General features: G+C 41.2%; 1 protein-coding gene across 2 annotated transcripts in view; it reads right to left on the bottom strand.

The window, feature by feature from the left end:
• Nucleotides 1-18,137, bottom strand: part of VGLL1 (vestigial like family member 1) — a 66,910-nt gene that overhangs the window by 11,339 nt on the left and 37,434 nt on the right. Inside the window, exon 5 of one of the 2 annotated variants that reach the window (XM_059910259.1) lies at nucleotides 11,596-11,627. The exons of the other annotated variant lie outside the window; for it this stretch is intronic. Coding sequence (XP_059766242.1) covers nucleotides 11,623-11,627 — 5 coding nt within the window. The 3' untranslated portion in view covers nucleotides 11,596-11,622. Of the gene's footprint in view, nucleotides 1-11,595; nucleotides 11,628-18,137 lie in introns of those variants that run through there. 2 annotated transcript variants of the gene reach the window in all.

Below are 18,137 nucleotides of genomic sequence, written 5' to 3'. Positions count from 1 at the left end.
CAAATTTAACATGGCCAGAGTGGAACACTTGATTCCCTATCATCACAAACATGCTTTTCTTACAGTTTTCCCCATCTCAGTAAATGACATCACCGTTCAACAGTTGCTCAAGCAAAAACCTAAGAGTCATTCTTAACCCTTCACATTTTCTTCATCACTTACACCCAAAACAATGGGCTATATGTTTAAGCATGGTCCAGAGAAAATAGTCATCCTTGCTTGGACCACTGTAATAGCATCCTCATTGCTCTCCCTGATTATACTCTTGGCCCCACTTCAATTTATTCTCTACATCACAGCCGGAGTGATCATTCTAAAACGAAAATCTGATCACGTCATTCAAAATCCTTTTAAAGTCCTCCAAAGCCTTATTACCTATCTAAGTGGAATCCCTTGGAATAAAATCCAATGTCCTCACTATAGCCTATAGGGCCCTACAGAAATGACTCCTGTCATTCTCTTTGATCTCTTCCACTATTACTTGCCTCCTTACTCATGCTGCTACACTTCTTTCCTTGTTGTTTCTCAAACACACTTATCATGTTCCCATCTCAGAGCTTTTGCACTTCTGTTTCCTTTGTCTTGGAGGCTATTCCCCCAGATGTTAGTATAGCTAGATTCTCATTATATCATCTCAGTTCAAATGTTACCTTCTTTTGAGAAGGCATTCCTTGACTACCCTATCTAAAACTGCACCCACCATTTTGTTTATGACAGGGAGGAAAGTACTTTTTAAAAATGAAAATGGTATGGGAAAGTTATACAGTACTACTTCTCTTAGTCCATCAACGAAACTATCCTATAAAATTCTTAGAGATAATAAAAAAGATTATCCTCTAAAGTTCTTAGTTGAAGTCAAAATGTATTTGTTTACAATAAATATTTCAGATGAACTAGCATCATTTCATGAAGTTGACAGAAAAAACTGTTTCAAAGCAAACTCTGTAAGAAAATCCATTAGTAGGGAAAAGGTATATGCATGCTGTTTAGGAAGGTATAATTTGCAGCATAGACCCATTTTAGGTAGAAAGGATAAAAATGTCAACATCAACCATTGTGAGGACATTCTCTTTAGTCAACACAATTTGCCAAAATAGTAGTAACTATAGTAGTAGAACAGTGGGTTTTGAGCTATGTCTCTGGTCTTGGAAAATTGTAGTTGAATAGAAACCCCTGGGACTTCATAGAAGCTTGCAACACTGCAATCAGGTTCCTTTAGGGGTTTCTAAAATCTTGAAACATGGCCTAAACCCAGAGCAGATGACCACAGGATTATGGCTTCTAAGGGCTCAGAAAACTAACTTTCATTGGAACTAAAGCCCATACATGTAGGCCAAAACCTACACACTAAACTAAGCAGGGCAACTACATGCTAAAATAGAAGATTTAAATAAAATCAAGAGTCTCCTAACATAATAATCAAAACATACAGGGTACAATTTAAAAAATCACCTGTCGTACCAAAACCCAGGAAAACTACAATCTGAATGAAAAAAACAATCAATAGACATTAATACTGAAATGAATCTCATGTTGGAATTATCTGACAAGAATTGTAAACCAGATGTCATAAAAATGCTTCAACAATCTATAACAAATTCTCTTGAAACAAATAAAAAAATTATGAGTCCCAAAAAGAGAGGAAAGAGAGAGTGGGACTGAAAAAAACATTCAAAGTAGTAATGAATGAAAATGCCCCCCCACTGATAAAAGATATAAACCTACAGATTCAAGAAGCTGAGCCAATCTCAGTTAGGATAAAACCCAAAAAAATCCACACCAAGACACAGCATCACAAAACTTCTAAAAACTTAAGATGAAGTCTTGAAAGCAACCAAAGAAGATCACAGGATTATAGGTAATCTTGTAGGGGACCACCAATTTAAATCACAGTGGGCTTCTCACATGATATCATGGAGGCCAAAAGGAAATAACACAACATTTTTCAAGTGCAGAAAATACTTGTCAATCAAAAATTCTGTATCCAGAGAAATTATCCTTCAGGAACAAAGGAGAAAGCAAGCCATTCCCAGATTAAGGAGAACTAAGAGAATTTGCCACTAGCAAACCTTCCCTGAAAGAGTAGCTAAATAAAGGTCTCTAAAGAGAAAGGAAATACCAGAAGAAGGCAGGAATCTTCAGGAAGGAAAGAAGAATATGGAATGGGTAAAAATAGAAGTAAACATTATAGACTATACTTCACCACATGAATTTCTTTAATTATATTTTATGACTGAAGCAAATGATATAACACTACCTGATATGGAGCTCAATGCATGCAGAGAAAATATTTAAGACAATTATATTTGAAAAGCGAGGAGGGTAAAGAGACCTAAATGGAATTTAAATTTCTGTACTTCACTCAAAGTAGTAAAATGTCAACATTAGTAGTAAAATGTCAACAAAGTAGTAAAATATCACCTATATTAGTAGGTGATAATTTATGTATGTGTGGTAATACCTATAGCAACCACTAAAAAAACTGTACAAAATATCACCAATATTAGTAGGTGATAATTTATGTATGTGTGTGGTAATACCTATAGCAACCACTAGAAAAACTATACAAAGCAATATGCTCAAAAGCATTATAAATAAATAAAGTGGAATTCTAAAAATTGTTCAAGTAACCCACAGGAAGAAAAGAAGAAAGAAAAAGAAGAACAAGAAATAGGGAACAAACATAAAACAAATATTGAAACAACAGACTTAAGCCCTAACAATTCAATTATTACTTTAAATGTAAATAGCCTAAATTCAGCAATTAAAAGACAGAGATTAGCAGAATAGATTTTTTAAAAATGACCTAGCTATATGTTTTCTATAAGCAATAATCTACAAATATAACAATATAGTCAATTTGAAAGTAAAAGGATGGAAAAAGATATACCTTGCAAACATTAATCAAAAGAAAGCAGAAGTAGCAATATTAATATCAGATAAAGTAAATTTCAGAGCAAGGAAAATTACCAGAGACAAAGAAGGATATTACATAATAATAAAAGGGCCAATCCATGGAGAAAACCAGCAAAAAACACAGCTGAAAAGTATGTGAGCAAAATCTATAGATATGAAGGAGGACTAGACAAATCCATAATAATAGTTGGAGACTTCAATACCCCACTCTTAACAATTGATAGAACTGCTAGACAGATAATCAGCAAGGATATAGACAATGTTAACTCAATTAACCAACAGGATCTAATTGACATATATAGAACATTACAACTAATCACAGCAGAATACAGTTTTTTTTTTCAAGCACTCATGGGACGTTCAACAATATAACTATATCCTGGGTCATAAAAAACAAAACAAAAGAAAACAAAAAACCCTTAACAAACTTAAAAGAATTAAAATCATACAGCATATGTTCTTTGGCCAAAATCAAACTAGAAATCAATAACAAAGATAAAAGTGAAATCTCCAAACACTTGGAAACTAAGCAACACACTTAATAATCCATGAGTCAAAGAGACAATCTCAAAGGAAATTTAAAAAAACACATAAAACTGAATGAAAATGAAAATACAATGTAGCAACATATATGGGATGGATCTAAAGCAGTGGTGAGAGGGAAATTTACATCACTAAATGCTTACATTGGAAAAGGAAAAAAGTCTCAAATCAATAAGCTAATCTTTTTAAGAACCTAGAAAAAGAAGAGCAAGATAAATCCAAAGAAAGCAGAAGGAAGCACATAATAATAAGAGCAGAAATCAATGACATTGAAAATGGAATCAATAGGAAAAACTAATGAAACAAAAAGCTGGTTCTTTGAAAAAACTCAATAAAATTGATAAACCTCTAGCAAATTTGAAAAGGTACAAAGAGAGAAGACACAAATAGCCAGCATCAGGAATAAAATAAAAATATCACAGCAGGTCCTGTAATCATGAAAAGGATAATAAAGGAATACTACAAACCACTTTATGGTCCTAATTTCACATGCAGGAACTTGTACACAAATGTTCATAGCACCTTTATTTCTAATAGTCCCAAACTGGAAACTACCCATATGTCCTTCAGTGGGTGAATGGTTAAACAAACTGTGGTAAATCCATACTGTGGAATACAACTCAGCAATACAAAGGAATGCACCACTGATATATGCAACAACTTGGATGAGTCTCAAGGGAATTATGCTGAGGGAGAAAAAGCCAATCTAAAAAGAATACTGTGTAAGTCCATTTATATAACATTCTCAGAATGACAAAACTATAATGATAGTTATAGAGAACAGACTCGTGGTTGCCAGGGATGGACAGAGAGGATGGGTGTGGCTATAATAGTGTAACAGAAGAGAGTTTTGTGGTAATTGCATAGTTGAACATCTCGATTGTGGTGATGGTTATACAAACCTTCACATGTGATAAAATTGCATGGAGTCTTACCCCCACACTCATACACACACACACACACACACACGCACACACACACACACACACACACACACACACAGAGAGAAACACACAGAAACACAAGAGTGTATGTATGTAACTAGTAGAACTTGAATATGATCTCTGGATTTTACCAGTAGCAATTTCTTGACTTTGATATTGTGCTATAGCTGTGTAAGATGTTAACTTTGGGGGAAGCTAGGGGAAGGCTGCTCAGGACTTCCTTGTGTATTTCTTTGCAACCTCCTGTGAATTTATAATTATTTCAACATAAACCATTATAAAAAACATTTGTACCAAGTGAGAGACTCCATATATGAAGTCCTTCGTCAACTGAGAAGGGCTGCATACATGCCTATTATTAGTGCTATTATTACTCATCTACCTTCCTGGTCCCAGCTTTTCTCCATGTACAACAGCCCCAAAGAGTATTGCCAAAATAAGCAGTTTTGCGCATTGTAGTCACTCCATGGGAAACCAAAATCCTTTTGTTAACCTAGCTGAAGCTTACAGTCCTCTATCAGACTGCCTCCCCCTAGTCCTTCTTTGCTTCAAGACAGAGCATTTCTGGTCAGGCCATAAAACATGTTTTTATTAACACAGTAAGAAGCACTTCAATAAGGGTGAGCCTCACGTGTAGTCAGAATAAGAGTTAACAAGAGCACCAGCATCCTCAACTTCAGAGAGTATATATGTATACAATTGTATATGTAAAACAGGTGTGATGTTTGTCATTAATTTATAGGAATCCAGACATAATAAGGACACTCTGCTCCCCTGCTTTGGAAATCAGCTTATTATGACTTCAAATATTTCCCACTTTACCTGGCCTCAGTTAAGAACACAGGCACTGACATGAGGTAAATGTAGGTCTAAATCCCAGCTCTGACACTTACAGGCTGTGAGAATATGGGCCATTTGTGTTGAATTCGCTAAGCCTCATTTCCTCATCTGTAAAGTGAGGTCTTAATCACAATTACCCAGATGGTTGCTGGCATGAGCCAATGAGATTTTGAAAAATAGCTCAGCATGACACCTTCTGGCATACAGTAAAAACTTAATACACAGGAGTAGTTGTAGTAGTGATAATTATTATTATTATCATTATTATGATTCTTATTTCACCACCCACCTCTCGTGGTGGCCAAGACCTAGAACCTGTGGTTTTAGATGTCACTCCTTATTGTAATTCTGAGTGAGGCTGGTTCTTTCTATCTGCACCCTCTCAAAAACTTTTGAGAAAATCTTCAGGTTTCAAGTAAACCTTTACTTCTTTGGGGTCTACACTGTGGTTTTCACTGAGTTTCATTCTGATATTTAGATTCAGCCAAAGGTAGAGTTCAAAGTGAAATTTAAAGAGGAAATATTCTTTTATGCAACTGTAACTGAAAAAAGTTTCTGCAAAATGGAAAGTGCTGAGTTTTGGGCAAATTTGAGGTCAGTTTGCTTTCTTAGTCCAGACAACTCTGCCTGTACTGGTGGTGCCATAAGCGTGCAAGAGAGAAATGGCTGTAGGAAGAGAAGAGGCCCTTTCTCTATCCAGTAGTTATCCTGGATATAACGGAGAGATGGTTGTAGGAAAGGTAAAATGGGACCCTGTCCAGAGGCTCAGTGTCTGCTGGATGTTTCATCACCTTTAGGCAGTTGCTCTTAGTCAGAGGCAATGTTTGACTGAGGCTGCAGTGGGCAGGGGTCAATGCAAGGGCCTCCTCTCCAACTTCCCAGACGGAAAGTGTCGGGGAGAGGGAAATTTCTTCCTCTCCCTCACTTGAGTTCTTATGGCTGGACTAATAATAAAATTGACACAAGACAAATTAACAGGAGAAAGAGAAACAAATTTCAGTTCATGAGCACAGAGGTCTCATAGAAATGGAACCTGGGAAGTGGCCAAAGCAGGCAACTTTTCTACTTTTTAGACAATGAAACAATAAATTTGTAAGGAATTGACAGGACAAAGAAATGTAGATTTGGGGTGCTCAATTAGAGAAGAATCTAAACAGAGTATGAGCTTGAGGTAGTCAATGAAAGAAGTAACAAGGTTTGTTTCTACAGTCTTCTTGGCCTGAATTCCCCATCTCTGGTGATAAGCATTCACCTTTCACATGATATTTATTTCCTGCTTTCAAGGAGACAGAAAGGAGGTCAGAGTGTCCCTCTTACATTGACCATTTCTTAACTAACTTTAATTCAAAATAATCAATATGCCACTGTGACATTTTAGGGGTTGACCTGCCTTGAGTCCCAACAGAAGTAACTGTGCAAATACAATAGAACTGTCAAAAGCACATGATATCTTCTACGTAAAGTATGAAACATAGGCCAACAGTGTAACTAGTTCTACAGCACTATAAAAATAATTTTTGCAATAGACTGAATGTGTCTCCCCCAAATTCATACATTGAAATCCTAACCCCCCAGTGTGAGGGTATTTGGAGGTGGGGCGTTTGGAAAGTAACTAAGTCCATGAAGGTGGAGCCCTCGCGAGTGGGATTAGTGCCCTTTAAAAGAGACCCAGAGAGCTCCATTGCCCCTTCTACCATGTGAGGACACAGCAAGAAGACGCTGTCTATGAACCAAGAATCAGGCTCTCACCAGACACTGAATCTGTTGGTGTCTTGATTTTGAACTTCCCAGCCTCCATAAATCTGAGAAATAAATTTCTGTTGTTTAAGCCACCCAGTCTATGGTAATTTGTTATAGCAGCCTGAACAGACTAAGACAGTCGTTTGTGAAGATAGAAAATTAAAACTTGAAAATTCGATAATGTCATACTTAAGTAATCAGCACTCACACAACCTGTTAGTCATACCATTCCCATGACTAAGGCAATGCATTTACCAATGAAAATTCCTTTCTGGGGTGCCTTCTGGGTATAGTGCTATAGACGCACACATTTTAAATGTCAGGCTAAACAGCATTTTGTCTGGAGCAGCCAAGAAATAAACCCCTGGGTGAATGGAAGATCCAGGAACATCTGTTCAGGGAAAATAACTGAGCATTCTGGTTGAAGGATCTTGGGGATATAAAATACGTTTGGAGGATTATTCTTTGACATTGTTTCTGAGTTTTAATTTTTCAATTTCCAGGCAGATTTTGGAATGCATTGCCTGATAAGGGAATTAGGAAGAAAAACAAAAGTACCAGATAAGCCTCCCTCATCCCAGCTAAAGGCATACTCTTGAGTGGTTTTTTTAAAAAAGTATTTATTTATTTACTTACTTGGCTATGCTGGGTCTTAGTTGCTGCATGCGGGATCTAGTTCCCTGATGAGGGATGGAAGCTGGGCCCCCTGCATTGGGAGCACAGAGTCTTAACCACTGGACCACCAGAAAAGTCCCCTCCTGAGTCTTTTCAATATCACTTCTTTCTCTGACCTTTCCTCCAGTCTCATTAGGTTGGGGCCTTATGGGATCTGTAGGAGAGAAATATTTGCCACCCCAAGATGTCTCTTTGGCATGCGGATTATTTCGAGCTGAAAACAATCAAGGTCCAAAAAAGACTCAGGAAGAAGCTTTGGCCTTCCCCCTGACTGCCTAAAGAGTGTAGATAGAGGACCAGTTCCAGGCAGGAAGCTACCATCATTGGTAACTATAGTGAGAACTAGGTGTGTAGACAGGGAGGAACCCAGCAAAGTCTGTTATAATTACTCTCTGTGTCCCATTGTCTCTGCAAGAAGCAGCAAACATTTTTTTTTTTTACCAGATATGTTCTTTTCCATCTCCATGTGAATTGTCTTTCTCCCCTTTGAAGCCCCAAAGCACTACCGTGAGTATCCTCTTTTGTCTTTAGCTGAAGTTTGGTATTAAAGGTGTGGGTTTAGTCCATTTTGGGAGTTAGTTTTCCTGGGTCTCTCCCATGTATACGTGTTCTTAAACTTTGTTTGATTTTCTCCTGTTAATCTGTCTCATGTCAATTTAATTCTTAGACCAGCCAGAAGAACCTAGAAGAATCTAAAAGGGTAGAGGAAAATTTCTTCCTCTCCAGTAAATCTCACAGTCTCTCATACCTTTCCCTCAGAGTGCACATCACACTTAGAATTAGATAACAAGTCATGTAATTGTGAGTGTAGTGCTTTTCTTCTCCTGCTAGACTATACACTCTATGAGGACAGGCCCTGTGTCCAGTTTGGTCACTGCTTCTGGGACTCCTAGCTCACAACCTGGCACATTGTGGATGCTCAGTAAGTATTTCTGAGTTAATCCAATTTCCCCACCATCCTTGATCTGAACTAGCTTGAAGAACTTCTGTGCCTTGCAAACAAGAAACTTGAATAGAATGCAAAAGAATCAATGAAAACTCAAAGTCTCTGAGAAAGCTTAGCCCAGGTTTCTTTCCAAGAGTTTATTTGCAAAGGGATTCCTTCTGTTTTTAATGAAGGGCCCACATTTCACTCCCAGAGGCTTGGATAACTAGATCTGTTTCCTCTTCTCAGCCGTGGAGTAAAGTGTTACACTACTCCTTCTTTCCTCACCTCCATTCTAGTTTCATTTCTAGGTTGCTAATCTGACCTTTAGTTTTTTTGTTCTTTTTTTTTTTTTAAGTCACCAAATGCAAAGAGAAAGTAGGTATTTTCCCCAGGTCTTATTACCAAAGTGAGACCACATCATCTCTTAGAGTCTTTGTAGTTAGAGACCCATTTGCTGTTCAAAGTTCCTGCTCCCCATACAAGTGCCAGAAGGGGATCCATCCTTATCCCAAAGCCAGTTTTCCTCGGAAAAGTTAGGCTGAGATGTTTATATGAATGTAGATTATTGAGAAGAGAATGGTGTGGTTTAAAATTTGCTCAGGAGGGACTTCCTTGGTCGTGCAGTGGTTAAGAATCTGCTTGCCAATGCAGGGGACACGGGTTCGGGCCCTGGTCCGTGAAGATCCCACATGCTGCAGAGCAACTAAGCCCGTGTGCCACAGCTACTGAAGCCCACGTGCGTAGAGACCATGCTCCACAACAAGAGAAGCCACCGCAATGAGAAGCCTGCGCACTGCAATGAAGAGTAGCCCCCACTCACTGCAACTAGAGAAAGCCCGCACGCAGCAATGAAGACCCAACGCAGCCAAAAATAAATAAATTAATAAATTAATTTTAAAAAATTTGCTCAGGAAACCCAAGGACTTAGCAAATGCCAGACTTTTGAATATAGGACTTAGGAATTGCTCCCCCAAATGACAGATTTGCTCCCATTTAGTTCAGAATTTAACAAATGCACCGGGCTTCCCTGGTGGTGCAGTGGTTGAGAATCTGCCTGCCAATGCAGGGGACACGGGTTCGAGCCCTGGTCTGGGAAGATCCCACATGCCGTGGAGCAACTAGGCCCGTGAGCCACAACTACTGAGCCTGCGCGTCTGGAGCCTGTGCTCCGCAACAAGAGAGGCTGCGATAATGAGAGGCCTGCGCACCGCGATGAAGAGTGGCCCCCGCTCGCCGCAACTAGAGAAAGCCCTCACACAGAAACGAAGACCCAACACAGCCATAAATAAATAAATAAATAAACACAAAAGTTAAAAAAAAAAAACCAAAAAACAAATGCACCCAATTTCCTTCTCTACCTGCCCCAACCCCTATAGTATTTAGGCAAAACTTGGAAGCCTGCCGTCAGGCCTGTTGTAAAGCAAAGTCCTGTAATGGATGGGAGGCTGTCCTAGAAACTAAGGCCCCCTCATACCCACAAGGCAACATATCAAGAATTACATAAGCTCTAAAGAGACTGAGGCACTTCTTGAGAACTCCTTTTAAAAAGAATTATTACTCTCTACTCTTATGTGGAATATGTGGGCAACATATTTTAATATATAAGCAGACATTGCTTTTCTACCTCAGTTTCCAAGAGACATGGCCACTCCTAATGATCTTTTGATCTCAGCTTAAGATGCCACATCACCTCCTCCAGGAAGCCTTCCTTCACCCCCACCAAGAAAGTATCTTCCTCTGTGCTTCCAAAGCAGCCCCAGCAGAGCACTTGACTGCTCACCTCCTTCTGTCTGTTTCCTCTTTTGTCTCTCCCACTGGACTTAGATCCCCTGAAGGCAAGAACACATCTTTTCCGGTCAATCATTCTGCCCTCTCTTGCTTCTGGATCTTCACTCCTAATTATCCTTCAGGGCTTTTGCTTAAGCCCTGCCTCCTGTGTGAAGCCTCCTCCACACTCTTCCACCCTAGATGGAAATCCTACAGCCATGTGGCCTCCTGCATTTACTGAAACCACATATTTGCTAATCTATCTCCAGTGGTGTGCTGGTAAATGGTTAATAACTGGTTTTCTGAAAAAATATTCCTGGTTGATAGTGATTGCTGATTTCCATAGTATAAATACTCCTACCGTGGTCGATTTCAAGCTGCCAGTGTGAGGTCACTCAATGCCTACTCAGGAAGAATGGCTGGCTATGCAGCATCGTGCAGACACAGTGGATGTGGAGAGAGCCTCAAGAGCGCAGGTAATCATAAAAGGCACAAAAAATGATTAGGAACTGATGAGCTTTGACTATTTATTTATTTTTATTTTATTTATTTTTGCTGCATTGGGTCTTTGTTGCTGCGCGCAGGCTTTCTATAGTTGCGGCGAGTGGGGGCTACTCTTCATTGTGGTGCACAGGCTTCTCATTGCAGGGGCTTCTCTTGCTGTGGAGCATGGGCTCTAAAGCACAGGCTCAGTAGTTGTGGCACACGGGCTCAGTAGTTGTGGCTCGCGGGCTCTAGAGCGCAGGCTCAGTAGTTGTGGTGCATGGGCTTAGTTGTTCCGCGGCATGTGGGATCTTCCCAGACCAGGGCTCGAACCCGTGTCCCCTGCATTGGCAGGCAGATTCTTAACCACTGCGCCACCAGGGAAGCCCACTTTGAGTATTTATTAGCTTTGTTTTAACTGTATTTGCTTTAATTGTAAGTTTACATAATTTAATTTTTAATAGCAGTGTGTTTAACAATCGGTTTGCAAAATTTCTGACTGTTTATCCACGCTCCCGAGCCAGCACATCATTCTCTGTCTCCCAGACTAAGCTGTCAGCTCCTTGAGGACTGAGACCAGGACCATCTTGTCCTCACCATACCTCCTGCCCCGCAGCTCAGAGGAGACACTCACCCATGTTCACTGGAGGTAGCCAGGCGAATCCAACCTTTGGTTCCCCCATCGAAGAAGTCCAGAGAGAGCTCGGTGTGCTCTTTAACCACAAAGGTGTTGGGAAGGAAGAGATATCCCTCTACCCTTGTAGGTTCTTCTGGCTGGCCTAAAAATTAAACTGACACGAGACAGATTAACAGGAAAAAATCACACAAAGTTTAAGAACGTGTATACATGGGAGAGCCCCAGGAAAACTGAGTAACTCCGAAAATGGACAAAACCCTCACCTTAAATACCAACTTCAGCTAAAGATAAAAGAGGATGTTGGGGGTAGGGGTTTGGGACTTCAAAAGGGCGGGAAGGCAATTGACATAGAGATGGAAAATCAAACGTTTGGTAAATAAATGTTTGCCGGGCCAGACAGAGACAGTGGGACACAGAGTGGACTCTGATCTCTAGGTCCTCTTCCCCCAACCCCCTGCCCCCAGCCCATGTTCTCTGCAGATGTCTCCGCTGATAGCTTTATTCTGGGAACAGGCCCTCTGTGTACATTCTTTTAGGCACTTAGGGGGAAGGTGACAATTTCTTCCTGAGTCTTTCAGGCCTTGATTGTTTTCAGCTCGAAATAATCCGCATGCCAAAGAGACATCTTGGGGTGGCAAGTTTTGCTCCCCTACAAAGGTCACTTGGCAAATGCTCTAGAGGAAGCCTTCCGACCTCCGCTAAGAACAAGGTCAGATCTCTGTTATATATAACACCTCACGACCAGCTTCCTACCCGCTGAGCTAACATGAGGCTGAGGGGCGAGCACCAGCTTTCTTCCTAAGGAAGCAAGCAAGATAGTACAGGTCTGATCTTAATGCCAACTTCACACCAAATCCCGTACAGCAAAAGAGAATTCTTGCCTTTCCAAGCCTCAGACACCGATCCAATTATTTCAAGACCCATTAGAATTCACAGAATTCCAACCCAATGGGAGAATTTAGACATTTCCCTGAGGTTTCTTGGAATGGTTTTGACTACCCCAGAGCACCAGACTGGCCATCAGCAGGATAGAACCACAGAAATAGTCACAGTATGTTTCAGGCCAAATCCAAGTCATAGTAAGTGTGAAATAAAATTCATATTTATGGTAAAATGAGAAAAATTTAAACATAAAAATTCTTCTCTGCCCTTTGGCCTCCTCTCTCCCCCTACTGTGCACTGTGTATCTGCATTATGCATTGACCAAACCTCCCGCATTTAGAGGAAGACCTGCTCAACCATAAAGATCAACATTCTCCCAGCATCAACAAGGCAACTCCTTAAAGAACATTCCTGGGCTTCCCTGGTGATGCAGTGGTTAAGAATCCGCCTGCCAATGCAGGGGACACGGGTTCGAGCCCTGGTCCCGGAAGATCCCACATGCCGCAGAGCAACTAAGCCCGTGCGCCACAACTACTGAGCCTGCACTCTAGAGCCCACCAGCCGCAACTACTGAAGCCCGCGCGCCTAGAGCCCGTGCTCCGCAACAAGAGAAGCCACCACAACGAGAAGCCCGCACACCGCAATAAAGACCCAACACAGCCAAAAATAAATTAATAAATTTATTTTTTTAAAAAGATAACATTCCTTCTTGATCTTGTAAAGGGTCACATGACCCACCACAAAGGTGCTTAAATCTGGATTACGTAAACTGTCAATAATAAGTCATTTGATGTACAGCCCTCTGTCTCAAAAAACGTATATAAATTGTGGCTTGACTTCTAACGGGTGGAACAGTCCTCAGAGCTTTCTGAGATGCTCTTCCCAGGTTATAATCCTCAAATTTGGCTCGAAGAAAATTTTCCAATTCTTTCTTAGATTGACTGATTAATTTTTCATCGACATAAGCCTACCTTTCAGGCACTGGTGGAACCTTCTGGAAAAGAACTTTTAATAATCATAGCAATACCTAACACACAATGGGTGCTTCGTACCTCTGTGCCAAGCACCATGTAAGGCCATCCTCACAGTCTAATTAATGAGGCCTCACATAAAGACCTCAACTGGTGGCGCCCTCATCTAAATTGTCTGGGGCTGCTCCCAATCCAGTGAGATCAGACTGTGGTTGGGATCAAAAGGTTCTGCTTCATTAAGTGTCAGAACGTTGTCGTGGCTCTCTAAGAAATCACAGTTGGGGGGAAAAGTCTCTCAGGGGCTATTTTCCTTTTTGCCAAGATGGTGTCATTCAAACTGGCAGGAGAGGGACTTCTCTGGTGGCCCAGTGGTTGAGACTCCGTACTCCAAATGCAGGGGGCCCCGGTTCGATCCCTGGTCGGGGAACTAGATCCCGCATGCTGCAACGAAGATCCCACGTGCAGCAACCAAGACCCAGCACAGCCAAAATAAACAAGCAAATAAATAAATAAATATTTTTTAAAAACTGGCAGGAGATGTGGCTTCCTCATTAATGTGCCCAAGTCACCTTGACTCACTCCAGTGAGAAGCACAGCAGGAAGACATCCCGCAGGCTCAGCTTTGCCCCTGTCTGACATCCGTTCAGAGAGCTGAAATCCGTTGGCTTTTCAGGGCAGTGGGTGACACTACCCACGGTCCTTACAGATCTTCAATAGGTTGACATTTCACATCATTTGAATAAATCAAAGTGACAGAGGTGCATTAAGTTGCTGAGTTGGGGAGAAGATCATAGAGAAGTGAAAAAGACATTTTCATTTTCTTGCTGATGAGCGAAATAAGTAAATTTTGAAAAGGAAGTGAGAAGCTTTGTGGGAGGAACCTTCTCAGGGAGAGAGCTGCAGTGGTACCTCTGTCTTGGCCAGTAATAAACTGCTGAGGAAATGTCTCAAAACCACCCACCATGTGCACCCTAAAACCCAACGTGTAGAATCCACATTCTCCCTGGAAACAACAGAGCCCTGATTAGGTAAATCCTGACCTTGGAATACACACTCTCAGTGTCACATGGGAAATTGAATCTGGTTTCCTCTAAGTGAAACTGGAGCTTTGGTCCTCCGTGGCTGTTAATCTTTATTTTTCCTGCAAAAAGAAAAAGTAGTTTTTCTACCATTGGTGAAAACACAGGGTATAGGCGCTCTTCTATTTCTATGCAGAAACAACCTAACTCGGCTTCCAAGCTGCTTTTTCTCAAAAGGAGTTTCAATGGAAGCAACCTAAATGTCCATCGACAGAGGAGTGGATGAAGAACATGTGGCACATATATGCAATGGAATATTACTCAGCCATAAAAAAGAACAAAATAATGCCATTTGCAGCAACATGGATGGACATAGAGATTATCATACTAAATAAGTTAGAGAAAGACAAATATCATATGATATCACTCATGTGGAATCTAAAAATATGGTACAAATGGACTTATTTACAAAATAGAAATAGAGTCACAGATGTAGAAAACAAACTTACAGTTACCAGGGGGGAAAGGGGGGAGAGATGAATTGGGAGATTGGGATTAACATAGACACACTACTATATATAAAAAAGATAACTAATAAGAACCTACTGTATAGCACAGGGAGCTCTACTCAATACTCTGTAATGGTTTATATGGGAAAAGAGTGGATATATGTATATGTATAACTGATTCACTTTGCTGTACAGCAGAAACTAATACAACATTTTAAATCAACTATACTCCAATAAAAATGAAAAACAAAATACAGCAACAACAACAACAAAAGGATTTTTAAGAATTCAGTGAGTGAAAAGAAAAAGCAAGCAAACAAAAACCCCAAGTGGCCCTGCAATTTGAGTCAGAAGTTGAAAAACACGATTGTGAGGCCTCATTCAGGAAGGAAGATCTTTTCATGCTAATCAACTACTAATTATAAAATAGGTGAGAGCAGGCGCTGTGAGGGACTAAAAAGGAGGGGGGGGGGGTGGTACTACTTCAGCATTTAGTCACCCTGGACTGGAAAGTGGGCGTTGTAAGATCTGGCACCAAACCCCAGCGAGTCACTCTGTAGCGTGGGTTTCTCGCACTTTGGACTTTCAGTTTGGACACCACTGGGTGGGGGAACTAAAGTCATTGTAAGACCAAGTTATCACATTGCCGATGTCCACTGCCCAGAACCAAGTCAAGGGAAGGGGATTTGTGGTCTAGGAAGTAAACGGAAGGAAAGTGGTCTCAGTGCTGTCTGCATATTAGAATCGCCTGGAGAGCTTTGAAAACTCTGTGTCCAGGCTGCACTCCACGTGAATTAAATCAGAATCTCTGGGAGGAAGACTCAGGAATCAGTTTTTTTAAGCTGGTTAATTAATCAATTAATTAATTAATAAGTTACTGTTGATTGATTGATTTACTTATAGGTATCGGTATTTTTTTTAAAACTCCTTAGGTGATTTCAAGGTGCAGCCAAGATTGAGAATCATGAATTAAACAGCAATAAAGCATAGCTAAAATAATAAAGTATTCTAATGTGTGCATAGTCTGTGTTTTTTCAAATGATGCTTTCTCTTATAGTTGGCATGCAAATGGGCGATTAGTGTTAGTATTGGTATCTCGTTTCAGTATTGAAATACGTGTAAAGTGAATACCTAATCAAGGGGCCAAGTCTGGGGCCTGATGTTGAGCAGACAGTAGGCTGGCAAGGCTGATGCCCTCCTCAGAGAGATGGGCTCCTTTGAGCTCATGGGCTTGGCACTTGGTGTGGCTGGCCAATCAGTTGCTACCAAGTGATCAAGGTGGGGCCAAGGTCTGAGAGCCAGGCAGGCAGGTGGATCTGGGATTCGAGCGGAGACAGTGTGGAGAGGCATTAAACATGGAAGCCCCCGAGATGGGATGGCGCACTAGAACAGACTCAGAGACGGATGTAGCTTCCTTCTGCCCCACGCTAGAGTTCTTTATTCAGGCTCAGGCGGTGGCCACCCTTCTCTTTGGCGGGGGTTTTGGAGTTTGAGGGGAAGGATCTGCTAGGGCATGTGCTTCCGGGTAGGTCTGAGTTAGTTTCATGTTCATTGTGTTCTGGTCAACAGCCACCTATCTGATTGAGGACAAAGTTTCGAGGTGCCTAAGATTCTCCTGGCTAGGAGAGCTGTGTGCTGATGTGGTGGGACTGGGTACACCGGGCCATGCCTCCAGGTTGGAGTCCTTGCTGCCTTCAGGGTCTGATTGTTAAGATGGCACCCAGTAAATATTGTATTGCAACTCATTTGAAGACATTCATTCACCTGACAACTCTTCATAGAGTGCCTGATAAATTTCAGGTGCTTGTGAGAGAGGACTGAATCAGCTAAGCGGGGCTAGGGGATGGGGGTGAGGGTGTCCCAGTCTTCTGGGGAAGACAGCTCCAACAGGGCTCAATGAGCCCACAGAACAGGAGGGACATGATATAGTAAGAGTTCCCAGAGGTACTGAATCTTAAAGAACGAGTAGGCACTCCCTAGGTGAAGAGAGTGAGGAAGGACATTCTAGGCAGAGGAGACAGAGAAGGAAAAGCATGTTTCTATTGGAGATCACATGCAGATCACTGTAGCTGGGGTGTTAAGTGCTTAGTTGTGCGAACTAAAGGAGAAGGAGGGATCAGGAATGACTCCCCAAGAGATTTGACCGTCATACATTGCTGATGGGGTTGTAAAATGGCAGGGGGGAATGGGGAGTGACTAGTAATGGATAAGAGTGTTGTTAAATGATGCAGAGAAAACAGGTGACAGAATACAGTGGTTTTTTTTTTTGGCTGCACCTTCCGGCTTGCAGGATCTTAGTTCCCCGACCAGGGATCGAACCCACGCCCTCAGAGCTAAAGCATGGAATCCTAACCGCTGGACCGCCAGGGAAATCCTGGCAAAACACATTTCAGAGGGACTGGTGCCTGTGGGACCTCTGGGTACTGATGTCCAGTAGCCGGGTAGATGGTGAGTCTCAAGCTCCTGGGAGAGGTCTTGGTAGGAGATGGTGATTTTGGAGTCATCAACTTGGTCATCAATGGTCATTGATGTTATGGGAAAGGATTCCATCACTGAGGAAGAGGCTGTGGTGTGTGAGGGCTGTAGGCCAAGGAAAGATCCCTGGAAAACACTAACATTTAGGGGATGGTAGAGAAAGAAGAGCTCATGCAGGAGCCAAAAGAGGAGGCTCAGGAAGATTTGAGGAGAAGCAGCCAAGTGCGAGGACGGATTGTCATGGGATCCCAGAGCATTGAGATAGAAGGTCCAGTTTAAATACTATTATATAATTAAGTCGTTGCCCACATTCCTAGTACCAGCCCATACTGACCCTGTTTTGCCTGTATGGGTAAGATGAATTTTGTGCAATGATCAATTCTCTGTAATTAAAAAGTTCTCTTTAAGAAGAGAATGTTTTCAACAGGAACACTTTTTAATTCTTTTCTTCCCCCGCTTTTGCTACAAAATGCATTTACAGGCAGACCTCGGATATACTGTGGGTTTGACTCCAGACCATGGTAATAAAGCTAATATCGCAATAAAGTGGGTCACATGAATTTTTTCGTTTCCCAGTGCATATAAAATTTATGTTTACACTAGATCGTAGTCTATTAAGTGTGCAGTAACATTATGTCTGAAAAAACAATGTACATGCCTTAATTTAAAAATACCTTATTGCTAAAAATGCTAACCATCATCTGAGCCTTCACGAGCCATAGTACTGATACTAACATCAAAGATCACTGATCACAGATCACCATAACAAATAGAATAATAATGAAAAAGTTTGAAATATTGAGAGAAT

This window comes from Balaenoptera ricei, chromosome X (genome assembly GCF_028023285.1).
Source record: "Balaenoptera ricei isolate mBalRic1 chromosome X, mBalRic1.hap2, whole genome shotgun sequence".
NCBI classification, from domain to species: domain Eukaryota; kingdom Metazoa; phylum Chordata; class Mammalia; order Artiodactyla; family Balaenopteridae; genus Balaenoptera; species Balaenoptera ricei.
The sequence above is the reverse complement of the archived record's forward strand: the minus strand, read 5'-3'. Positions and strand labels throughout refer to the sequence as shown.